Consider the following 25,854-nt stretch of genomic DNA (forward strand, 5'->3'; position numbering starts at 1 on the left):
CCTTTTTATTTTGTTCATATGTAACAACTTCTCTTTTGAATCAAGAGGGACAAAATAGTCATTTTGCATGCCAATTCACCCCAATTATATGAGCTTCATGAATGCATGGTCAATCTGTTACGACTTTATTACTAAATTAATAATGTGTAATACATGAGAAAAAAATTGATAATGTTTTGTAAGGTTTACGTTATGATTTGTATTTTAAAATATTAAAATTAGTGTATTTATGTTAATTTTTTTTAATATGTATTCTCAAAAGTTGTTGACTTTAACAAAATTTTAGGAAAAAATAAAAGGTATTGTACAAGATGTTTGTACAGACGTAAAAAATGAATTGATAGAAAAATTAATTGACACAAAATAATTGACATAGATTTATTTTAAAATGAAAAAATAATTTGAAAAAAAATTATTCAAAAAAATTACTGAAAAAAAATTAAAAACAAATCAAATTTTAATTTCAATATTTTAAAAATAATTTGGTTATTACCGTTAATAAAAAATACGGATATCGATATATGAGTTGTGTGTTTGATTATAAATTATTGATTGAATTAAGTTTTGAAAACTATTTTCAAAACACATCATTAAACAAATTTTTTTATTTCACATGTCACATCGAACTTTCAAAACTTAATTCAAAATACATTTTCAAAATACAATTCAACACTCTATTTAAAAACCATAACCAAACAAATTTTCTACACTCAAATCATAATTCCACAACTCACAAACTCAAAATATAACTCATATTCTCAAATCACATTTACAAAACACAACCAAACGCAACCTTTATTTTTTTCCTATAAATATCACATCTAATTATAAAAAAAATCAAGTGTGCTTGGTTTGAGTTTTCTGGATTAAATTTTTTGAAAACTGATTTTTTTGATTTTCGTATTTTTTTGTTTTTAGGGGTTGTTTAGGATGTCTTAAATAAGTGCACTTTTTATCTTTTTGGACAAAAAAAGTTGAGGGAAAAAATATGGATATTTGGGCTAACTTTTTGACTTTTTATGAAAAATGTGTATTGAAAAATTGTATAAATTAGTGTATAAAGAAAAATTAGGATTGATAGTTGTGCAGCCGTAATTTTTTACTTTTGGTGAATAGTGATAACTTTTTAACTTTTTGAATAACTTTTTGGCTTTTTGATTTTTTTTCAATTTGCCAAACTTGACCTTAATGAATATTTTTTAAATTTTAAACATTTTTTTTTTACTTTTTTAGATGCACCTTACTTAGATGTATCTAAAAAGTAAAGAATTTGTGAAAAAATATTTTAAAAAATTAATAAATATATAAAAATACAAAAAATATATTGAATTCTTGTATTTTTTTTTTATATTTTTGGTATTTAGTGAATTTTTAAAATATTTTTTTTATAATTTTTTTTATTTTTTAGGTGTATTTATGTTAGGTGTGTCTAAAAATTAAAAAAAATTACTTAAAATATTAAAAAAATTCAATAAAAACAAAAAATAAGAAAGTTGAATTTTTTAAAAAGTATTTTTCGAAAAGTGAAAACAAGCAAGGTTATTATTTTTTCAAATATAAAAATTTTAATCTACTAAAATAATCAAAACTAAAATAATCTAAAATAATAACTTTCCAACCATCAAAGTCGGTTGCTATTGGCTTGTGTGTTTCTGATTCACCGATTTCTAAGTGGGACCAGACACTTTTTTATGCCAATTTCTATCAATTTTCTTTAGAATGGATATTGTTTATTATTAAGATCTGTATTAACAAAAATCTTTAAAAATGGTGAAAATTATAATAATAATAAATTAATAAACATTAAAATTAGTGAAATGTGTTGCATCTTTATTTTATCTTTAAAATGTTTTTATGCTCCAACAACATTTGTCAATAATACTCCTAGCATAACTTATTTTATTATATGCACCATGTATATAATCAATATTTATATTTTTTAAGCCAAACATGTACCCTCCTAAATTATATATGTGCACCGTTTCATCCGCAAGAGAAATGACAATTGGTTGAGTTTGTAGCAAATCGAGAGTGACGGTGATGGGCGGAGAACACATTAATTTTGTAATTTTAAAAATAAAATTATTAATAAAAAATGATATGATATATAATATATAATGATTTATAATTTATAAGAATAATAAAATGTCAAATGGTATATAGATGAGTGACAATAAATGTTGAGTGAATATTCAGGGTTTTAATGTCATTATAATGAATGAATAAATAAATTATATTAGATACATTTAAATATATTTAAGTTCCGTATGGAGACAAAGTAAACAAACAGCTTATTTATTATAAGTTATTACATCTTACTTATAACTTTTTATATATATTTTGGTAAAAAATTAATAAAACATTAAATAAAAAAAACTCAACCAATCACTTAATAAATATAATCAATGTAGCGTTAGGTAAAACGGGATGAGAAAAACAAAACTCACACCTATTATACTTTTTTATCAAGCTTGAAAAAATTTGTACAAGACAAAAGATAAGATAATTATCATCTCTAACTAGGAATGATAGTAGATTTAGTCAAGTTCATAATGTTTATCCCTATCCATATCATATTATGAGAAGTCACATTATATAGATGGTTGGATTAGTAGAAAAATGAGTTAATTTTACTACTTTAAAAATTAGAATTTATACGAGTTATAATTATAATCTTTTAGTATTTTAATCTAATTATATTTAAAAAAAATTAAATTTTGTATCATAGATATAAATATATACTAAAGAATAATGGGCAACTTGGTTGACACTTTAGGAGGTGTGAGGATCCTCTAGAGTACCTTCTCTAGAGTGATCTCCTACAGTGAACAATCCAAGGGCTGAGATTCTTCCATGTCAAAACGACGTCGTTTTGGCGTGTAATTTGAAAAAAAAAAAAAAAAAAAATTCAGATTTGTCTCTGTTCTCTTCTTTTTCTTTCCCCATTGAACTACTCACGGATTGAGTTCTTGGAGTTCGCGATGATCAACACAACGTTCCAAACTCTCTAATTGATCTCTTTGGAATTCTCTGCAGCAACGTGGTGTTGTTCTATCTACATTCTGTCCCTCACTTTCTCTTCAATTTTCTGGAAAACCAATCATGGGTTGCTCATAGAATTTAGCTATAAAATCTCTAGGATCAAAACCCTAAAAAACCAAAGAAGAAAGTGTAGCAGTGAACCTTTAGAAGCCTTAATTCATGGGTGGTTCAAAGGTCTCAGCAATGTTCTTCATATATTTGATTTTCATGTTAATGGAACGTCGGCAGACATGGAGATCGGCGAAGGAGATTGTTCAGCTCGTCGACGGATCGAAGACGAAGGCAACGTCGGCAGACATGGAGATCGGCGAATGAGATTGTTCAGCTCTTCTCATTTCCTCTCAGCCCTTCTCTCTCTCTTTCTCTTCTCTCAGCCCTTCTCTGTTTTGAAATCTGAGGAATTTTTTTTTTTTTTTTTTTTTTTTCAAATTACACGCCAAAACGACGTCGTTTTGGCGAGGAAGAATCTCAGCCCTTGGATTGTTCACTCTAGGAGATCACTCTAGAGAAGGCACTCTAGAGGATCCTCGCGCCTTTAGGAGGCCCGACGGACTGTTTGGGTTTGGTGAAAGTATTTATTTGGTCATATCCCAGTACAAATGAGAGGCCGGACAGATTGGGGGAATACTTTCAACCAATTAAAATCACAAAGTATATAAATTTTCCTGATTTTGACACCTATTGTAAATCAGACACGTGGCAACCAAGCATTGGCAATTTATTCCACCGATGACGCGCATACTCTCTCTCTCTCTCTCTCTCACGCACAAAAAACACACAAGCAGCGTGATATACTTGTTCGCACTTTGCACACGATTTTTTTTGTGTTTTCTTGTTTGGTTTTTGATTTTATTTTTGGGGATTTTGGGATTCTGGGATTCTTCTTCTTCGGCTGTCGAAGGTGAGAGTGATCGCCGACGAAATCCACAGACAGAGAGGCTCAATAGGTACTTTTCCCTATACATATACAAACCTCATCGCCTTACAGTTCGAGGGTTTTTTTTTTTTTTTTTGATTCGATCATTCTATTATTCGATTTCTCCATAACTTGATTTTAATAATTTGAAATCTCATTACTTTCGTTGCAATTTTATTTTGTCAGTTGTTATCGATCTCATATATTCAGGTTGAATTTTTCTTATATATATATATATATATATATATTTGGGGAGAGTTGAATTGATTTGATAAATTCGATGCAAAAAACGTACAGAGCAAAATGATGAGGCTGCAAACGTATGCGGGGCTTAGTCTGGTAGCCACACTGGTGGTTATTTATCATGCGTTTCACAGCAGAGGGCAGTTTTACCCTGCAATGGTTCATTTATCGTCCTCCAAGATCAGTCTGGTGCTTCTTCTCAATATGGGCCTTGTCTTTATGTGTATTTTGTGGCAATTCACCAAACGGCTCTTCCTTGGATCTCTTCGGGAAGCCGAGGTGGAGAGGCTGAATGAGCAGTCATGGAGGGAAGTCATGGAAATACTCTTTGCAATCACCATCTTCCGCCAGGACTTTTCCGTCACATTTCTTGCCATGGTCACTGTTCTTTTGTTAATTAAGGCTTTGCATTGGTTGGCTCAAAAGAGAGTTGAGTACATCGAAACAACCCCGTCTGTTCCCATGTTGTCTCACATCCGAATTGTGTCTTTTATGGGATTCCTTCTCTTTTTAGACAGCCTCTTTTTGTACAACTCTGTAAGCTATTTGATACAAACGCGGCAGGCTTCGGTTTCGCTCTTCTTTTCATTCGAGTAAGTCTTTGTCGTCACTTTACTTTTTAGTTTACTTGTCAATTTGATCACCAGAATTGGGTTTTTCCTGATTAGAGAGGAGGCATTTTCAAATATGGTTATATTTTGCATATACAATGTGAAGCTAAAGTTAATGCTAATATATACAATACATGTAAACTAGGTGGGATTGAGTGAATGAAATATCACATATCAGGTTTTCACCCCTTTTGTTGCTTTTTAATACAATTTCCATTACTCGTCAAAACAAGAAAAAAAATCCATATTATGGTTGGAATGGCTATATAGACCTATGTTACACGGACTTTTCAAAATAAATCAAATACCCGTGTCGGACACGCGACACTCGGATAAGGGCATGGGATATGTGTCGGATACTTTTCAACGGATACTTCTTATATAATTGTATATAACACTATTATTATATGTACATATTGTTGCGTAATTGCTATAAATGTCTTTTTGACACTGTAAGTTACATATAACACTATTTTATCTCACATACTTCTTTAATTTAAAAAAATTTGGCATTTTTTTGCTGAGCCTGCGTACCCTTAAATTTATAATTTTATGAGTCCAACCTCTGGATACATACCCACACCCGACACCCATACCCAAGTCCATGTAACATAGATATAGACTATATTACTATTAATGTTTATATTGGCACATCACACAATGCTTTGAACATAAAAGACTTTGTGTGAGTTTGTGTGCGCACGCATGTGTGTATAGACCAACGGACCAATTACAATAATAAGGCTCATATAATGTTTAACATGAACAATTAAAATAGGCCCATTAAACTATGAAAGAAGTGGATACTAGAAGCTCATTAGACATAGGCCCATTATTAATTGAGGCGCGGCCCAGTAATGAAATACAGTTTATAAATGTATGCGAGAGAATAATTAACTACACTAATAATCCCAAAGCTGGATAATTTGTTCGTCATCCTGCGTGCAATAAACTGGGTAAATACAGTCTCCGTGAGGCTTCTGCGACCATGGGATGTCAGCCATGTATACATTGTCACTGCAAACGTCCGAATTCCCAATGCTTTCCGGAGGTTGTAGTTACACAGGCATTCTATCTTGTACACCCCCTGATTGCCCGGTCTCAAGAGGTCTACTGCTTTTCCCATTTCAGAAATAATGAAAACTATAAATGTAAAGCAGATTATCCCTATGATATTTGCTATGTAACATTCATTGAACATATCTATTATGATATATATGCAACATAACTTACTCTTTTCAGTCCATCGAACATTTTATATGTAGACATTCAGTTGACCATGGTTTTAACCACCTCATGGCTCCTGGTAATAGTTGACTTGGATCTAATATGGATTATTATTTAAGCCAAGTTTGGCATGATTGAAAAAAGACAAAAAGTCAAAAAGTCACTATCCTATTTAAGTCACATCATCTTATTTATGTCACATCACCTCTCTAACACATCACTTCAAACCCAACCCAAACACAACCCATATTTCATAAAAAGTCAAAAAGTGTACTTATTTAGTCTTCCCAAACTAGGCCTTAATAAAAATGCTTATAATGCTGAAAACAAAAAAGGCACATTGTTGATAATTTCACACTCAATGATGCATGCATATACATGATGCTATATCCCAGTTTTATTTTTTTTCTTTTTCCTCTTCGTTTTTTTATGGCATGGCATTGTAATTTGAGCATGGTGCACATGGTTAGCATTGGTAAAAGGAAGCAATATATTTATATTTATGTAGTACAGGTATACATGCTTATAAGGATTTTGAAGTTCATATTTTATTGAAGTTTTTCATTTTTATTTTTGGTAGGTTCATTTACAGAACCTACTTGTTTAAGTTTTACGTTTCAGTATTTGTTCCAAATGTACACCTGGGTAAATTCTTTGGAGTCATGTTTTTTATAGGTGGTTCTGATACCTATCTATTATTATTTTTTGTTAATGTATATCAGGTATATGATACTGGCGACAACAACAGTGTCAACATTTGTGAAATATGTTTTCTACGTCAGTGACATGCTTATGGAAGGACAATGGGAAAAAAAGGCAGTCTACACCTTTTACTTGGAACTTATCAGGGACTTGCTGCACTTGTCTATGTATCTGTGCTTCTTTCTTGTGATTTTCGTGTAAGTAATTTATCTGACTTTGGTTGTCTGCGTGGATGTGTTTGTATATGCATATGATACACAATGGATACTTACAACACGTACCATTAACGTGGGTGTTGAGTGGTTGTTTGAATGTTTGTATCTATTTGCCTTGCTAGATACGTGTGCATGCGTATCTACATGTCATGTCTATGTATGAAGTGATATCCACAATGATGCTATAGGACTTCTTATTTTCAATATGTAACATAGTTACCTTGTGATTCTGAACCTAAAATCTTGCTTTGTAACCGTGGTCTGTTAAGGCCTTTGCTTATATGACTAATATCAAGGTTATAATTATCACTTCCTTAACGGAATATGGTGAGTTGTTAACTCGTATCTTGGTTTCTCTTTCTTGCTTTCGTTCTTCTTCTTCTTCTTCCTCTTCTTCTTCTTTTTTTCTTTCAAAAAAAAGTATGTTGCATTATTAAAAAATCTGATGAACAAGCTTCATTAATTCATATCTTTATTAAAAGTATGTTGCATTATTATCACTTCCTTAACTGAATATGGTGACTTATTAACTCGTATCTTGGTTTCTCTTTCTTGTTTTCATTCTTCTTCTTCTTTTTTTCTTCTCTCTTCTTTTCTTTTTCTTTGTCTTTTTCTTTTAAAAAAGTATGTTGCATTATTAAAAAATCTGATGAACAAGCTTCAGTGCTAACCTCGTTATGTTTGCCACACCTTTGGAGGTGGATCGGTTGTGAAGCAGATCTTTAATTTTGCATCTGCTAGCAAATTGGCATCTTGTTTATCCTAGAAGTGAGTGCCTTTGCTTCTAGTGAGCACACCAACAAGAATACTATTGTCATAAGGATTTCTAGATATCTAGTAAAGCTCCATATATGTATATATATTTTAAAAGTGCGTTTTTGAAAAACTCTTGACCATGTTTAAATACATTACTGACATGGTTATGTAGCCTCTTCCCCCCCTTCCCCCCTTCTCTGTTTTCTGATTAAAAATAACAATTTATCACAATGTTTGCTTTCCTTTTTACCTGCTGACAGTCCTGAGAAATTTCCGTCTGCGCTCTTTTACCATGAAATGACTATTTTTTAACAATGTTTCTTTTCCACTTCTTTTTTTTTCCTCCCTTCTATTGGGTCATGTCCCATTTAGGAGGTTTTTTTATTAGTTTTTCTATTCCACCCATGGAATGATGTTTACTTGTGTTGTATTTCCCCAGGAACTATGGTGTGCCTCTGCACTTGATTCGGGAGCTCTATGAGACATTTCGTAACTTTAAGGTTCGGGTTAATGATTACATTCGTTATCGGAAGATCACTTCGAATATGAATGATCGTTTTCCAGATGCAACACCTGAAGAGCTCAATGCGTGAGTTGTCCCCTTGATTGAGTACATTGAACGTATGTCTTCTTATTAAATACTCTGATGTATAGTAACATGATTTGTTACTGATGCTCATGCAGAAGTGATGCAACCTGCATCATTTGTCGTGAGGAGATGACTACAGCCAAGAGACTAAGTTGTGGCCATCTGTTTCATGTGCACTGCCTCCGGTCATGGTTAGAGCGACAACACACATGTCCTACTTGCAGAGCCCTTGTTTCACCACCTGAAAATGGGACTAGTACTTCTGGATCACGGGCAGATGCTCACCAACAAGGTAATCATATCTTTTGTTTTTTGTTTATGTTGAACAGCCCTTGATACTTGTCCGTAGTAATGAACTCAATTTTGTTGATTGAAAATTGTGAAACTTGATATTTGACCTTAGATGAGAACTTCAATTTGAGGGGTTTGCAATAAATAAAATAAATAAATAAAACTAAATAAAAAACTGCGCAATATGGTCCCTCCAAATTACTTTTGTCAAGTTCTCATTAAATAAAAGTTTCTGCATCGCTTATCAAAGTCATGTAAAACGTGTCCAAATATTCTATGGGATTATTCACTGGAAAGTCTTGAGGATTTTCCTTTCCAACTGACCAAAGTATTCGGCATTATGTATGGCAGCTTCCTTAAAGAAAACAGAAAAAGAAAATAAGCTATATAGCAATCAGTAATGTGCAAATTGTATGGATGCAGTAAGATTTATGTTAATATACACTTTTTTCATTTATTTATTTAAATGTTTTGCTCTTACGTTTTTAAGCTTAGTAGCATCCACAACAGACACAGGCAGCAGATAGTAGCATGGCTTTGCTTATTTCTTGCTAGCAGAAACATCAATGTGATTAGATGGTATTTTGTGATCTTAGATCCCTTAGTTTTTGTGGAAATGTAAAATTTTCTTCCATCTAAATGATATTGCATACTGAGGTGTTATTGGTCATTCTAAAATAATCCAGCTATATCTTTATTTTTTGGGCATAGTTTAATTCTTAAGCTTGATTATGGTATGTGCCATAGTTTGTTTTTTTTTTTTTTTTTTTTTTTTTTTTTTTTTTTTTTGAGCTAGGTATGTGCCATAGTTTGATCACACTTTCTGTACGTGCAACTTAAGAAGAGGCTCATATAATGGTTTTGAGATAAATTGATGAATCTAGCTTCATGTATGTTGAAAATGGTGGCTAACTCTTTTAGTTGGGTTCAGGAACAGGCACAGCAAGTACACGTTCTCAGAATCCAACTGGAGATGATGTGGCAAATAACACTATCAGCCAGCATCAGACCAGACTCCAAGCTGCTGCTGCCGCGGCCTCAATATATGAGAGATCTTTTGTTTATCCTTCAGCAAATACATTAGTGTGGTATACAATTCTTTTCGCTGTTATACTGATGTCTTTTACTTCCTGATGCATTTACATTGTTGCTACTCCCATTGCCATTATTGTTGGTCTTGTCCTGCAAATGAAAAAGAAAAAGAAAAAAGTGCATTACATGGGGCTTTTGCCTACTAAAGTTCAAAAAGTTGGTAGGCATCCTTTATTTGATATGATGCTTCAACTCATCAAAATACTTGATTATTCCTTCTTTTTTGACATTTTTTTTTCTTAATTAACTATACTCATCTGAGATTTTTTAATATAAGTTATCTCGGCCAGCAAGCTAGAGTTCTAATGGAGAGGAGAGGAGTCTTGGCATGTCCTGCAACTCAATGCAAGCCCTAGGGCAATCAAGCGCCCCAAGTTTAAGAGGCCGGGGACTCTGTTGTCCTCTATCCTTAACTTGAGTAGAATCAATCACTTGTTTTCCCATTACCTTCCTTAGCATTTATGCTTCAACAATTATTCATCAATAAGGTATCTATATCACATTAAAAAAACTCCCAATCATGGATCGAAATTTTGTTTCAGTTAGCTTGGAAACAAAATCATCTTGGAAACACAAGGGGAATGACAAGAATTTTGGAAATGTATGAAAATGTTAGGAATAAAAAACTAAAACCCATATAAATGTTAATACATTCTCAACTATTAAATAATTGAACATGTTGAGGTATATGAATATTTGATTAACAAAATGTTTAAAAACTTAATTAGGAAAGGGGATTTGCCATTGTAAGAAAATTGTGAATTTCTAGTCGTAGTAGTGATAGAAAAAGAAAAGAAAGAAAAAATACCAGTGTTAGTGACTGTCTTTATTAAAAAATGTACTTTGCAATTACAAACATAGAGAATAGGTGACTTAATCATGCTTGTTTTATCTCTCTCTCTCTCTCTCTCTCTCTCTTGTTTTTCTTTCAAATTTCACAGATTCTTTAATATTCTATTCTCATAGCTTGTTTTCTATAGGTTTGAGAGAGAGAGAGAGCAAGAGAACATTCTATCTAAGCTTCTTTCCTGTGCATTAGCTTTCCCCCATCGTTGATGGTTCAGTGACTAAGGGGTCAGACCAGTTTTCAATGGGTTACTCATTTTGGGAGTGAGAATTTTGTCTAGGATTGGTTTGCCTAATACACTTGCATTCTTGATACGTGGATGGAGTAGCACTTCTTTTCTTTTCTGGATTTTTGGATCTAGGTGGGTTGCAAGGAACTACTTCTGTTACATAAATTTTGGCCAGTTGGTCCACAGAGTGCTGCTTACTCTTGCTCCATGTCAGCATGGGTTAAAAGAGATGAAAACTCATGATTCTGGTGGGGTACAAAATCTGTCACTTAAAGGAGTAATGTGACTAACAATGCAATAATTTGACATGATTTGCCAAGATCTTTGGTTTTTATGTTTTGGTTCCTTTTCTTCACTGTCGTATATATGGATGAACCACTTATTGGTGCAAGTTGTGAACACTTCAATAAAGATTTTGAAAAATCCAGAAATGCTACATTTCATAGCTGTGGCCTGTGGTGAGACATGTGTCTGGTATTCATAACTGTTTTACACTACAAAACAGTCATTATGTATAACACAAAAGCGTGAGGTTAACAAAATTATTCTTTGAGTGCAGGTCCCCTGGATATGCTTTACTTCCCCAAGCACAGAGGCCACTGGCAGACACTATTAACACGGACTCTAGTGGAGAACAATCTTCGACTAGTCAATCGCAACAGCATCCGATTGCAATCCCTGGTGGGCCTGCCAACTTGCCCTTTCCTCACTCTGGTTTTGTCAATTTTCTTGCTCCTGGTACAGATGTGAACTATGGAGAGAGATTTGGCAGCAATCTAAATACACCAGACTCTCAATTAGAGGCCCAGGAAAAAATTCTTCAGAACCAGATTAAGGTATGGTACATTATGTGCTGATCTTGTATCATTTGCCCTCTGTTATGAAATGATTCATCCTATATCTCTTTTATGTTTTTATCCTTTATTTGACTGCTTTGACATCATGATTTATTCCTAGAGTTTCCGTAATCACCGTTTGCTTAGCTCAAGATTTTATAACCTCCCTCTATATCACTAATCGATTACCTGTTACTCGTGAAAAAATGAATTGGTTACTTGTTCCCTGCATAATTTATTGGTGAGACATTTCCTATTTTTGTGCTGTGTTGGATAATAAATTTTGGGGTTTTCTGGTTTGTGAATGTATGTATAAAAGCATCTATGTTTCCATGCATTATACATATATATGGAGAGAGGGAGGGAGGGAGGTTTTCTATTTTTTATATGTGACATGTACCTATCACTTTCCTTTCTTCTTTTTGTTTTTATTTTTAATTTAAATAATTGAAATGTACCTACCAACTTTTTCTTTGTTAGTGACAATGTGAAAACTGACAACTTGGAGTGGAAATATTTTGTGGCAACTGACGAGACTTGTTGAATATAAAATCTACAAATAAATTCAACGTGGTTTAAGATATGAATGAATTATTTTGCTGCCATAATAGTTGAACGAGGAAGTGGATATGTTTTCTCAAGAATATGAGTTGATGCATGATCTTTTTTGTTTTTCCTCTAATTTTTCCCTTTACATGATTGTTTTACCTACTGAATTTTATTTAATTTATTATCTGATGAATTACTTCTTGGGAAAATGGTAGCCCAACTGTACCAGATCTGCCTTGCAAAACATTACTGTGTTATCTGCTTAAAGATGGACTCCATCATCGATGAGCCCTGCCCTGCACCACACTCTCCTGAAAGCCCACTGTAACAAGAAAGGATATAATGGTAACAAGAAAGGACATGATGGATTCTTGTCTCAGCTGTCAATTCAACTATAGCGTACCCGTCAAAATATAAATCCAAATCCACTATCTCCACCTGTAGCCAAAGGCCATCCTTTGCATCAAGCACAACAAGAATTCCCAATTCACATGATCATGTCTTTTCAATATCCAACTTACAGTGCCCTGTTTCGCCACTTCTCAATTTAGAGTCAACACATTTATTGACCACAGTAACTGTATTCAAGATTTGTCTACCTCAACAAAAGTATTCTGAGAATCTGAAACCACCACATTCAACACCTGTTTTCAATCTAGAAATCGACACCTTTGCCCACGACTTATATGCATGCAACAACAGCAACACCAAGCAAACTAATAGGCTGAAAATCATTGATGTCTTCCGCACATCTTTTCTTTGGAATTAGAACTACAAATGATGCATTTTAGACGTTCTTAAACAACACATGGTCATCGAATAATGTCATCGTAGCCAACACCTCTTTGAGCACACTCCAATACTATTGAAAGAATGATAGAATCATCCTATCAGGCCCTGGCTGAAGCCACAATGATGTAAATTTCTGCTTCCAACTAATTCCTCCATCTTTGCAATTCTTCTCCTTCCTCCTTCCCCTCTCCTTATCAAGAAGGTTGCTAACAGCCTTTGTAATCCAATCTCCGAATCTCCTCAAGCACCCTCGCTTTCTGCTCCTTTAAGCAGCCAAATTCCTCCACATTCCATGTCTTCAAGTCCTCCCAGCGGTAGCTAGGGTTCTCCACCAATTTATGACCCCTACTCCGATCAACCACGTTATACCAGAAACCGTCTATGTGCAACCACCTTTTTTTTAAATTGGATTGGTGCCCTACCTATAGTAATGCCACTACTGTCAAGCAGAAGGGGCACATGGTCTGACACCGGCCATAGCAATGGATGCCAGATGACATTAGAAAAATGCTCCTCCTGTCCCATCGACACAAAAAGCTATCAATCTCGGATAATTGTTTTCCACATGTACTTGCTATTTAGTGAACACATGTATGCACTCATAAAAATATCTGCATATGTTTGTCTATGTGTCCTCTATATTCTAAGAAACAAATGTTCTCATTCCCCTGTTTAATATTCTAGGGATGTGGTCTTTATAAATATCAGATTTGGTTAGGGTTCCACTAAATTGTATATAATGACAATTGTTTGAGTTTTATTTACTTATTTATTTATTTATTTTGTGCAGTGAAAGGTGTGCCTTTCTATCCATGCTCTTTTTTTTCTCATCTCAACCAGTCAAAAAAAGCCAAATAACTTGATTTTGTTTTTCTATCTTGACCTGACCACTTTCTCCCATTTATTTACAATAGATGTTGCAAAGCCAGCTCCACCTTGTACAAAATTCAAGAGCTGAGAAAAGCATGGACACAACTGTGACAGCATCTTCTGAATACAAAGGAAAGGCAGTTGCATCATCATCTTCATCGTGTGTTTCGGATTGTGGTCGACATGGAGAGAGTGAAGAAACAGAGAAGAGGTAACCGGCCTTGCGCAAACGTGAACCTATATTACAAGGGGCTAGAGGCTGTGAATATAGGAAAAGACAAAAGGGGTGGCGGCACAGCATTACCGTGTCTGCAAGTCATTTTGAGGTAGTTTTAAGAGCTCTGGAAATGTTGTACTTGAGTAACCTGCTCATTTAAAATTTTCTAGGTCTATAGCAAACAATGCCCCTTGTAAAGGACATTCTATGTAAGTGTGCATGTTTAGTATAGACTCACACACCCCTTCTGTGCTTTCATCTTTTATTTTCTTCCCAGTTTTCCTTTTTATAGTTGGCCATGACTCTGTAATATGCCATTTTCCTTCAAGCTATTTTTTGTGTCAAGAATATGCGGTATATTTGGAATATTAGTCTTTTTGGAGTTAGTCTTTTTTCTTTTTTTGTTCTTTGATCTTCTGGGTTTAATTTATATCCAAAATCTCTATTTTAAACTTTAGTTTCGCCATTGTATATGCTTTTTGAGTATTCAAATTACAATTTATATAGGGCCTAAAGGTATGGAGAAAGAGAACAAGCGGAGATCAATGAAGCTATGTCATCATCCTAAATTCTCTGCCTGTTGTATTAGAGTGTTTAGAAGGTGTCATTGAATTACGAGTGCTTGGAGTAATGGGATATGCTTGTGTTGTGTGTACATATGTTCTTTATTTTTTTGGGGGGAAATATTAAACCAATATCTCTATGAAGTGAGAAAGTTTTGTATATCAATAGGGTACAAGTATCACTATCATTCTATCACTCACAAATATACCAGTAGTGTTCCCTAAACATTCAACAATATAGCTTATATTTCATTATTTTTTATCAATCATAATAATGGAAGGTATTATATAGACATATTCCATTCATATATGAAAATCATTCTAAGTGAGCTATATGATGAGAGCGGTGTGCATGTTTCAAAGAGTCATTAGTATATGATGAGAATAATGTGCATGTTTCAAAGAGTCGTCGGTATATGATGAGAATAATGTGCATGTTCAACGAGACATTACAAGTGTATACTTCTGGAGATCATAAATAAGTTTTATTGGCTTTAATATTTTGTAGAAGTCACCTTAGAAGTCTGTGTAATTCGAAAAATCTCTGAATTACGGAGGAACTTGGTCCTCTTTAATGACACAAGGTGATTAAGAGTATTTTCAACGGTGGTGTTACATGCACTAATTAATGTACTAACTAGTGTATCTACACCAGTTATGACATTATTATTGACTCCACTTATTAATCACATTACAAATATCAAAAATTACTTAAATTATGTCACATCATCAATTGGTATACAATTTAGTATACTAATTGGTGCATATAGCATTATTCGTATTTTTAATCAAACCTTCAAATGTTATGATGTATAAATCTTTTTAAGGATACGACTTCTTTTAAGTTGTCTTATGTCAATTTGAAATAGTATTTGGACTTTGCAAGCTCATTTTGAGATCGATTTTGGTGATTTAAATAGTTCATTTTTTACGACTCGTTGAGTATAATATTTATACAAAAAAATCAAAATTATTAGATATCGGTAACTATATGTTTAAGTCATATTTGTTTTTAAAAAATAGCCGATGAATATAATTTCGATAATAACCATCTATTTTTGTGATACAAATTTAAATTTAAGAGAAGTTATACCATTTTTATTAAAAACTTATGTAATTGTATAGGGGGAAAAATATACGTCGCCTTCCGTATTCCTTGTTACCAAGCTGTTCTAAATTCGATGGAACTCTGTTTTACTGTGAACAGACAAGGGTGAGCTACCCGGTGAGTGGGTTACCAAAAAACCCCTCCGACGGTCAATGTAGCTTTCTTGGAGAAGAAGAGAAAATACTGAGTATTGTAGAGAGAGAGTGGCTAAAAGTTGCTTACCACTTTGAGTCTTATTGCGCCTCATTTTCTAGGCTGGTCATGCAGCCTTAGATTGTGTGCACACTACCTCTGTTATTCTTTATTGGATGTGTGGTTATACTGCCCTCTCCATTCCTCACAAGTGTATATATGAATACTACCAAACAGTATTGACGTACACCTAGAGCGATTTCCTTTCCATTGGTCCACGTGGAATACCTAATTGTGCTATACTTGGGTTGCACTAAAGATATTGATTATGGACATACTGATGCCGAGCTAAGGTATACCCTAGATCGACGCCGCGCTTAGTCAATACCTTCACGTTGTCGACAAGTGTGACCATTACCAACTTGGCCGTATACCACGGCTTTAATGTGGTTCGTTCGCTCTCTTCGTTCGATCCATCCATCGCCAGCTCAGTCGATCGGTGAACCTAACCATGACGTATATAGCTGTGCCACCTTAGATAGCTCGGCTAAACATTACGCTCCATGTTGGCCCAGTTAAACCCAATCCAGCACCACGTTTTGTGTTGGCCCAACACCATATTTCGTGTTAGTCCTACCTGGCCCAACAAAATTACTGTGTTGATTTTGCTTGGCCATTGTTTGGCACAAATCCTCCTCTCAGTAATAATTTAACATCCTCTAAAAAATAAGTACTACAATTAATATGTTAAATTTATTGTTTTATTATATATAATTTTAAATTTAGTTTGTGTTTTCAAATTTGTAGACAAAACTTCTTAAAGTAGGTTTGCATAATAAATAAATAATATTTTTTGAGATCCTTGCTCTTGTCTACCAAATATCAATGTAGGCTTTTTGTAGTTTGTAATAATTTTTTTTTCCTTGTATTTTGTTTTCCTTTTAATATATTGCATGTTTTTGCTTCTCAAAAAAAAAAATAAAAATAAAAAATAAATAAATAAATTTAGACAAACTATAAAAAATAATTTATGATTGGGCACTAGTAACAAATAAAATCCTATATATAAATATTTATATTATTTCAATTTTAAATTAGAATGAATTTTTAAAATTATATTAATTCAAACCATCAATGGAGCAAGGATATTTTAGACAATTAAACTATTTTTTGTCGGTGACGCTAGATGGTAGCGGTGGTTATAAATTGGAGAAGAAATGAGAATGTCAATGAATTGGGTAAGGAAGGGAAGTAGTAGCGGTGAATGGGCAAAAGAGGGGGAGGGGGTGATAGTGGATTAGGGAAAAACAGAAATGGTGATGGACAACTATAAAGGTGAAAAGTGATTGTCAACAGTAATTAAGGGAAAAAAAATGATTAAATAATCTAAATTGCTAATTCCCTATTAACAAATACAAACAAATGTTTAGAATTGATATTATTTTAAAATTTAAATTGAAACGCTTAAAAAAATAAAATTTAGTTTGATGTGGAGATCAAATCTTGAAGATTTTACTTATTAGATTTTTAAATAAATTTTGATTAAAGGTTAAAGGAAATATCAAATGGTTACATTTTGAATTGTTACTTTAAAATTTGGAAGTTGGGAGATAAATGGCTTGTTTAAGAAGTTGCTATTTTAGTAGGCTATTTTAGTTTTGGATAAAGATTGGTAGCTCGAGGATTTCGCCCCTGAATCCCCCTAAAGCCCAAAACGACGTCGTTTTGGGCTTTAGGTTTTTTTTTTTTTTTTTTCCTGCCATTTTTGAACGCAGAGCAGAGGAAGAGGGAGAGAAAGAGCTTGTCGCCCAGTCGAGCTCGTCCGCCCGCCGGTCGTTGGCCCAGCCGAGCTCGTCGCTTGTCGCCCAGCCGAGCTCGTCTGCCCGCCGGTCGTCGGCCCAGCCGAGCTCGTCGCGTCGCGTCGCCTCCGCCCGCCTCCGCCTCCAGCCCATTTTTTAGGCCCCCTCCAGTCCTTCTTCCCCCTCCCCTTCCCCCTCTTCGTCTTCTTCTTGCTTCTTCCGCTGTAAAAAAAAAAAAAAGAAGGAAATTAGGAGGATTCGGGGAGCTCGTTTTCGAACTCCCTAGCACGGTCCTTTAGTTTTTTGTTATTTTAGTAGGTTAAAATTTTTGTGCTTGAAAAGATGATCGAATTTTTTTATAATTGAATGTGATGTTTATGAGAGAAAAAATGAAATGATTATGAATTTAATGTAATATTTTATTTTTCAACTATTTTAATTTATTTTATTTTTTTATAAATTTTAACCTAAACTAAGTTATTTTTTTTCTTGCCAAACACCCAAGCTGGTAAACATTCGAGGATCCCCGAATCACGTCTCTAGAGATTCATTAGGCTTCTAACCGGACACACACACACCACACACCACACACATCCCACATCACACACTACTCTACTCCACTGCCCAGTCTCGAAGAAGCCTTCTTTGGTCTTGCTTTTAGGTTACTCTATAAAAACCGGAGGGAACGCCTCTCCCTAATATAAACTATTTCAAAGTACTCTCTCTCTCTCTCTCTCTCTCTCTCTCTCCTCTCACAGCTGCTTCAATTTGAAGCTGTCTTTTTTTTTTTTTTCCTTCTCTCTCTCTCTATCTCTCTCTCTACCAACTATTCGTATCTCTCTATCTCTACGGACACTTTTGTTTGTACTAGGGTTTAATCTCTGTGAGGTTTTTCAGCTCTGCTTCGATTTCTAGGGTTTTGTCTATTTCTCTCTCTTTCATGGCGGCGGAGAAGCTCAGGGATTTGAGTCAGCCGATTGACGTCGGCTTACTCGATGCCACCGTCGCTGCCTTCTATGGCACCGGATCTAAGGAGGAGGTTAGATCATCCTCTCTCTCTCTCTCTCTCTCTCTCTCTCTGTATATATATATATATATTTCTACATATGTATGTATGTATGTACGTACAACGCAAACACAAAGTGTAAGAGTTCATACTCTGCTTCATAGCAACAGCTGCGATAGTTATAGAATTTGGCCTTTTTGGTTTCATTGTTTCGCAATGGACTGGGCGGCGTCCGTATTAGGCCTAGTTTTGTTGGGGAACTACTGTACATGGTGTTCGATTGGTGTGGTGCCTTAACTATAATGATGAAAAGATTGCTCTTTTTTTTTTTCAATCTACTCTGCTTATTCCGGTGCCCCCCTCCTCCTCATCCTACACATACTAACACACAGGGACAAAAATAAATAAATAAATAAATAAATAAATACTACCCCTTAAATAATCTATGGTCCAAGTTTAATTTATCTTATTTTATGCACTCTCTATATCTACTAGTGGGTGGCACACACGATGTGTGTGCAATTTAAATAAGTAGGAATAAAAAAAATAATAATGAAATTAATATTATAATGTGTACTTAGCTTAAGTGGTATGAGTCCTCGTACTTAAACCCATGGTCATGGGTTCAAGCCTTGCCTATCTCTTTGTTTAACTTTTTTTTTAAAAATAAAAAATACTGCCACATGGCATGAAGAGAGTGAAGCAAGCTTCTGGGCAAGGCTTGAACCCATGACCATGGTTTAAGTACGACGATTCATACCACTTAAGCTAAGTACACATTATAATATGAACTTCATTATTATTTTTTTTATTCCTACTTATTTAAATTGCACACACATCGTGTGTGTGCCACCCACTAGTATAAATAAAAGGCTGGACTTGGTGTCCTGAATCCTTTTCTTCTCTTATGCCAAGTGGCTTCTTTTTGTAACTATCCCTTCTTTTGTATGTATTCAGAATGACATGTAGATAACTTATGGATTCTTGAAATTACAGTTAAGATGCTTCCTTATTTTCATGCTAATTAAACTTAAATTGATATTTTTGTCTTTTTGATAAGTAAATTTCAACTGAAATCGTTATGAACAACTACTTCAGTTGGAAGGTTTCCAATGGAATGGACAATGTTACTATTTTCACTGCCTGGTTGCGTAAAGCAAATGGGTACACTTGCACTCATGATGATAACTAATTTCTGAATGAAATTATGGACTGCCTAAATCATCATTCTGCTTGTTTTATATGTATTTTATGTAAAAATTGGGATTATTGAAGTTGCAGCGGCCACACGACTAATTATTATTTTGATCCCCTTTATTCTTGTTGGAGCAGAGGACCGCTGCAGACCATATTTTGCGGGATTTGCAAAACAATCCAGACATGTGGCTTCAAGTGGTTCATATTCTATCAACTTCACAGAATTTGAACACCAAGTTTTTCGCTTTGCAGGTCAGTTGTATAGTATCTACAGTAATTTATTTTAGTATATCAATTTGATAGTAATTGGCATTAGTATGTCAATTTATGGTAATTGAAGTTAGTGTATCAGCTTGTTTAAAGGAAGCTAGTCATGTTAGATAGTGGTTTTTGTAGAGCCACCACTTGGAAAGAGCCATAAATAATATCTATGAGGTGGTGTTGCCAATAATTAGTTTTGTGGTTCTCTTTGTATCATATGCAATCCATATAGGATTAAGAAAATTGCAAATTTGGGCATTATGATGTGATGATGATTTCAGAAATAGTGGATCATGGTTTCACATCTTTTAGTTGTTGGGCTTGTAGACAGTGGCATCGGCAGCCCTCTCCCCTGCCCAAATTTTGATGGCCATGTAAAGAAGATAAAAGACATGTAAAATGGTACATATACACAGAGATGTGTGCCTATATACAAATACATGAATATGCACAGATGAATTGTTTTTTGATTGGCATTGGGAACCAAGCACTACATAAGAGTGAACATTTTCGTTATTTATGATCGATTATCACAATGGCTGCAAAGATTGGAGCGAATGTGGTCTATAGAATTAAAATTGGGTGGCTTAAATGGAGGAGTGCGTCTGCGATACTGTGTGATAAACGAGTACCCACTAGACTAAGGAGAAGTTCTATAGAATGGCTATTAGACCAACGATGTTGTATGGGACGGAATGCTAGGAAACTAAGAAATAACATGTAGATAAGATTAGTGTTGCTGAGACGAGAATGCTAAAGTGGATGTGTAGAAAGACTAGAAAAGACAGAGTTAGGAATGAGTATATTCGAGAACGGGTAGAAGTAGTATTGATAAAAGATAAGTTAGGGAAAAATAGATTGAGATGGTTTGGTTATATACAATGAAAACCAACAGAGGCAGTAGTGAAGAGATGCGATACAGTGACGGTAGATGGATTTATATAGTTGACTTTATTTGATGGGACTTAAGTCTTGGTTTGGTTTGGTTAGGCACTAGGGGGTGTCCAGATCAAAGCCTGATTAATCTCTAGGGGTGCATAGACTCTCGGCAAGGAGTTTCTTGCAAGTGCACCACGGTTAATTCGAGAGTTTTCCCCCAGTCTGATGGTCCCAAGGAATTGTTAGAACTTAAGAGGTTTCGATCCCTAAATTTTGGAAGAAGCACACCCCAAGATCCAAGGCCTTAAAGTGAACGATAATTGTTGTTAGGTAATATTGTAAAATTTTAAACGTTGGTATGTGTTGTTGCATTGCACAAGGCTAATGTGTGAACCATTATATAAAATTTGGTGATTATTCAATATTACAAATTTACGACAATAAATGGACACATTGAATGGTGCCATTGAGAGTTAGAGAATTTGAGGAAGGGTTGGCCGTAAGAGTTTTACTAGGTAGTGGCAGAACATGTCAGATGGCAGGGCTTAGAGGATAATTGGGGAATAGATGTAGTCGTCTAGTCTAGTCCAGTCAAGAGAGAGGTAATAGAATATGAGTGCTCAAAGTATAGAGTTTAAGATCAACCTCTCTTAAAGGTTGTGCCGTAGAAGAAAGGTTCTAATGTAAGTGGTGCTTCCTTCTCTTTATAGAAGGTTAGATATTCGACTGGAACTAATTGTTCAGATTTTTGAGGATTTCTTTAAAATTGTTAGAAAATATCAGGTTACCGAGATTTTGTACATTAGGTTTAGTCTCTCTCTCTCTCTCTCTCTCTCTCTGATTAGTCTAAGTTAGTTGTGCTTGCATGGGGCATTGTGGTAGGGTGAAACCTCCGTGGACACAATACACATTAGAGTTCCATGTTGTTTGACAAAGGTTTTGGCTTACTTAAACCCTGACTCTTGGATTAGGCAGTTAAGTGGCTTCGTATAACACTAGAAACACTTATTAGTAGTTCCTGTGGTATTACTGTTGCGCATAGTTGTCAAATTGGGATTCGTATCGTGAATCGAAATGGCCTCGTACCGAATCGCGAATCGAATCGTGAATCGTAAAGATTCGGTCACTTTTTTAAAATTACTTAAAAACATATATCTACACATTTAAATGTTAAATATATCTTATGAATATAAAATATTTAGACTTAAATCAACAAAAATGTTATTTTGAATGATAATCACGTAATTTAATAGGTAAGAAGTTAACAAAGATTCCTATGTAAAATCACCATCTTACCTTTTTTTTTTTAATTTTTTTATAGATATTTTTCATCAACCATTCTTAATAAAGATAATAACCAAATAGACAAACTATTAATTTCTAAAGTAACAATAGTTAACAACGATATTGATATTTGGACAATAAGCACATATACTTTTCTAAGTAAGAGTAAGCAAATAATAAAAAAGAATTATTTAGAATATTTTATTTTAAAGCCTAAAACATTTTAAAAGGTATAACTGACCTTACACATGTAATATTCAATTTAATAAAATAGTAATAGATAATTCATAGTGTAACTTTAATCTTAAACATCTTTAGAAGATATAGTACAATTTTTTGAAGGGAAAAAAAATGAGAAGAAATGTTAAAAATATGTTAGGTCTGACTGAATCTGATTGGATCCTATAAAAAACTCCATGATCACTAAAATAACAACAAATCATATATATATGTTGGTTATTTTGGTATTAAATGCTATTAGAAGGTGTATTATGTTATTTTCACTAAAAAGATGGAAAAAATGAGTCGAAAATATGTCGAACATAATAATTTTAAAAATTGCATGAATCGTAAAAAGTGAATCGAATTGTGAATCGTGCGATTCACTAGAGATTCACTTCCAAAATAGATTCACTCATAGATTCGTATCGATTTTGCAAAAATTGTGTATCGAATCGTAAGATTTTGATAACAGAGCTGTTGCGACATATGACTTCTGTTACTGTATGATGGGTTTGCGGCCCAACTCCTATGGGACATTAGGCTGCAAGCTTCATAAATTGAAGTATTAGGACTTAAGGCCTTGGGCATTATTGCACTGAGTTAGGACCGACCGTATGGACCATACACATTTCCCTTGAAGGCTAACACGTGTAGATTTCTATACCACCGTATAAAGCACACGTCATCACAACACTTGGTAGTGTATGAAGTATCTGTATATTGTATGAAAATGATATCAAATTGGTTATTTTCTTGCTTATATGTTATAAAAAGGTCGGAATAAAAAGCACTAATGTCATACTTTAAGAAGGCCCATGTATTTATAAACTAATTGTAGGTTGTTGGGGCCTAAATGAGGGATTAATAAGTATAAAGCTATACTTAGTTGAATGCTAATCTTTGGCCTTCATATTGTCTCTTCAAACATGTACCAATGTTCAAGCGATAGATGGTAAGTTTTCCACCATTTTTTAGGTTTTGAAAAAATAAATAAATAATAGAATACTTTTGGACACATGTCGAACACATGCTGAGAGTGTATCCAACACACATTTTGTATAGTTGCGGCACCTTATGAGGTTTGTTTTTGCCCTGTAGATTTTGATATTTTGTTAATATGGATCTTATATTTTAGCAAATGCTTAGATGTTGCATTCTGCTTTGGATTACAGGTTGTAGGTATCGTGGAATGGTAAATATTGGAGTAGTTGACCTGTGTTAGCAGGCTTTCTTGAATTGTGTTGTTGTATTGGAGATGATTTGTTTCTCTCACTAATGGGAACATGGTGTGCATTTCTAAACAAGTTCCCTTCGATTTAAATATATATATATTTTAAGATCAAGGCACTCTTTGGTTAATGATGATGAAGAAGAGAGGTGGTGGAATGGGATTGTTTATGGAAGAGTATTTTTTAATGTGACTAACCTTTCCTTTCAGTTTTTTGAAAGAAAGAAAATGATGGGTTGTTGATGAGACAAACAAAACTTTCCTTTCTGCAGTACGTCATGGTTTACATTGACTTGTTTGTTGATGTGATTGTTGTATGGTGGGTTGTTGATGAGAATAATAATGTGTAATTTAAAAGAGCATGTATTTAGCAGGATAATTGTGGAGAAACTGTGCGTAAAATAGAACAACGTAAATTATTGCTCTAATGAGTTGATTGTTAAGTCACCAATTGTCTCAAAAGTTTAAGCTGTTACGAAATGGGCCCAACAATGAAGATCAAGCTAGTCAACACCCTCCCACACATGCAACCCTGTCTTGCACGTGGAGATACAAACATTCATACATAGAAGATAGAATGCAAATGAGAGAGAGAATACAAATGGAGACCAAATTCAAATGGAGAGATTTGATTCCATGTTATGATTGTTCCAAAATTTTAAGCTATTAGGAAATGGGCCCAACAATGTATATCAAGTTATTCAACACTGATGTGAGAACATTTGTGTTCTATGTTCAGGTTCTGGAAGGTGTAATTAAGTACAAATGGAATGCATTGCCGGCTGAACAACGAGATGGAATGAAAAATTATATTTCTGATGTCATTGTAAAGGTATTTTGGTTTACAATAATTTCTTCTGTGAGTTATTTTTTTTAATTGACAGTTGTCATTATTATTTTTTTCTCTCTTTAGTCTATGATGGATTCTTTAATTCACCTTTATTCTGTTGTGTTTAGCTATCAAGTGATGAGATCTCTTTTCGGCGGGAAAGGCTGTATGTCAACAAACTTAATATTATATTGGTACAGGTAAATATTAGTATGCTGCATTTTAATAATAGTTTGAAATATAGGTGTTGCGTTCCGCAATTTCCGAAGTGTTGAAATGCACAGTGGCGCTGTTTGGGAATAGTGGGTTGAGGCTATTATAGCCTAAAATGAAAAATAAGCCCAAAAGCAAAATTGTTCAAAGTTTTTCAAAAAAAAAAAAAAAAAAAAAGAAAGGCTGCAGCCCCGGACAGTGTAGGCACTACACTGTCAGTTGACAGATTGTTAAATCAATTGGAAAATTACAATTTCGCCCCTTTATATCAATTTTAAAAATTATAATCTTAGGGACAAATTTGTCATTTTAACTTCAAACATCATTTCAACACATTTTTCAATAAAACAACTCAAATAAAAATCTATCTCATCTTCCCAAACACAAAAACTAAAATAGCCAAAAAGCCTCTAAAATAACCACTTCCCAAACGAGGCCAGTATAACAAAATGATAATCATAATATGTTGACTTCCTTACTGTCATAAGATTATTATGTTTTATGTGTTTTATCTGGTCAGTCTTGCTCAAAGGTGTCGTGGCAGTAGCTTTTGCCTTTTTCCCCTTTTGATTTATTTTTTAAGATATCTTTCTTTGCATTTAGTTTTGATTTTTTGATATATCTGTTAAAGGATTGTTGGACTCTATCATATGGAGTTATTATTGAATGTAATCTTCTGTATACATGACCTCTTCATATATAGATTTTGAAGCACGAGTGGCCAGCCAGATGGCGAAGCTTCATTCCCGATCTTGTTGCTGCAGCAAAAACTAGTGAAACTATTTGTGAGAACTGCATGGCCATATTGAAAGTAAGTCTTATTTATTTATTTATTATTTTTAATTCTAGTGGATTGATTGCTAGCGTTTTTGGTGACATGGACTGTTGCTTGTCAGCTTCTAAGCGAAGAAGTTTTCGATTTCTCAAGGGGTGAAATGACGCAGCAGAAGATCAAAGAGCTTAAACAATCACTGAACAGGTAATTTGTCAAGTAGCTTATTATGTGACTGTGTCTTGTGATGAACTTCTGGATGGTATTTCCTTGAGTTGCTATTACTTCTATAACCCCCATCTCCACCCAAAAATACTGCTTTAGGAGGCTGTACTTG

The 25,854-nt window shown here is 34.1% G+C and overlaps 2 protein-coding genes across 7 annotated transcripts in view; both read left to right on the forward strand.

Moving 5' to 3' along the window:
* Positions 1 to 3,609: 3,609 nt before the first annotated feature.
* On the forward strand, positions 3,610 to 14,410 carry LOC114300378 (ERAD-associated E3 ubiquitin-protein ligase HRD1B-like). Of its 4 annotated transcripts, none has more exons than XM_082884628.1 (8): positions 3,610 to 3,989; positions 4,256 to 4,794; positions 6,762 to 6,938; positions 8,152 to 8,301; positions 8,397 to 8,593; positions 9,524 to 9,680; positions 11,320 to 11,596; positions 13,852 to 14,410. In XM_082884628.1, exons 2-8 carry the CDS (start codon positions 4,262 to 4,264, stop codon positions 14,020 to 14,022), a joined length of 1,662 nt encoding a protein of 553 aa, XP_082740754.1. In that variant the 5' UTR covers positions 3,610 to 3,989; positions 4,256 to 4,261; the 3' UTR covers positions 14,023 to 14,410. The 4 variants fall into 4 exon arrangements, with proteins under 4 accessions (XP_082740754.1, XP_082740755.1, XP_082740756.1 ...); XM_082884629.1 differs by having other exon boundaries at positions 3,646 to 3,989; positions 9,530 to 9,680; XM_082884630.1 differs by lacking the exon at positions 4,256 to 4,794 and having other exon boundaries at positions 3,757 to 3,989.
* A 3,707-nt stretch (positions 14,411 to 18,117) lies between these two features.
* The window catches only part of LOC114299729 (protein EXPORTIN 1A), a 32,740-nt gene continuing 25,003 nt past the window's right edge, over positions 18,118 to 25,854 (forward strand). Inside the window, exons 1-7 of one of the 3 annotated variants that reach the window (XM_028244646.2) lie at positions 18,118 to 18,341; positions 18,524 to 18,665; positions 19,965 to 20,081; positions 24,443 to 24,535; positions 24,661 to 24,732; positions 25,449 to 25,556; positions 25,642 to 25,724. In XM_028244646.2, coding sequence (XP_028100447.2) covers positions 18,567 to 18,665; positions 19,965 to 20,081; positions 24,443 to 24,535; positions 24,661 to 24,732; positions 25,449 to 25,556; positions 25,642 to 25,724 — 572 coding nt within the window. In that variant the 5' untranslated portion in view covers positions 18,118 to 18,341; positions 18,524 to 18,566. Of the gene's footprint in view, positions 18,666 to 19,964; positions 20,082 to 24,442; positions 24,536 to 24,660; positions 24,733 to 25,448; positions 25,557 to 25,641; positions 25,725 to 25,854 lie in introns of all 3 variants that reach the window. The other 2 variants (XR_014339018.1, XR_014339017.1) reach the window with 2 other exon arrangements.

This window comes from Camellia sinensis, chromosome 8 (assembly GCF_055761805.1).
Source record: "Camellia sinensis isolate YWXY chromosome 8, ASM5576180v1, whole genome shotgun sequence".
NCBI classification, from domain to species: Eukaryota; Viridiplantae; Streptophyta; class Magnoliopsida; order Ericales; family Theaceae; genus Camellia; species Camellia sinensis.

Excerpts from the sequence above, each read along its gene's own strand:
- LOC114300378 (XM_082884628.1), top strand. The coding sequence starts at position 4,262 with ATGATGAGGCTGCAAACGTATGCGGGGCTTAGTCTGGTAGCCACACTG. Across the intron at positions 6,939-8,151 it reads TTCTTTCTTGTGATTTTCGT|GAACTATGGTGTGCCTCTGC; the intron begins GTAAGTAATTTA and ends GTATTTCCCCAG. Across the intron at positions 9,681-11,319 it reads TCAGCAAATACATTAGTGTG|GTCCCCTGGATATGCTTTAC; the intron begins GTATACAATTCT and ends CTTTGAGTGCAG.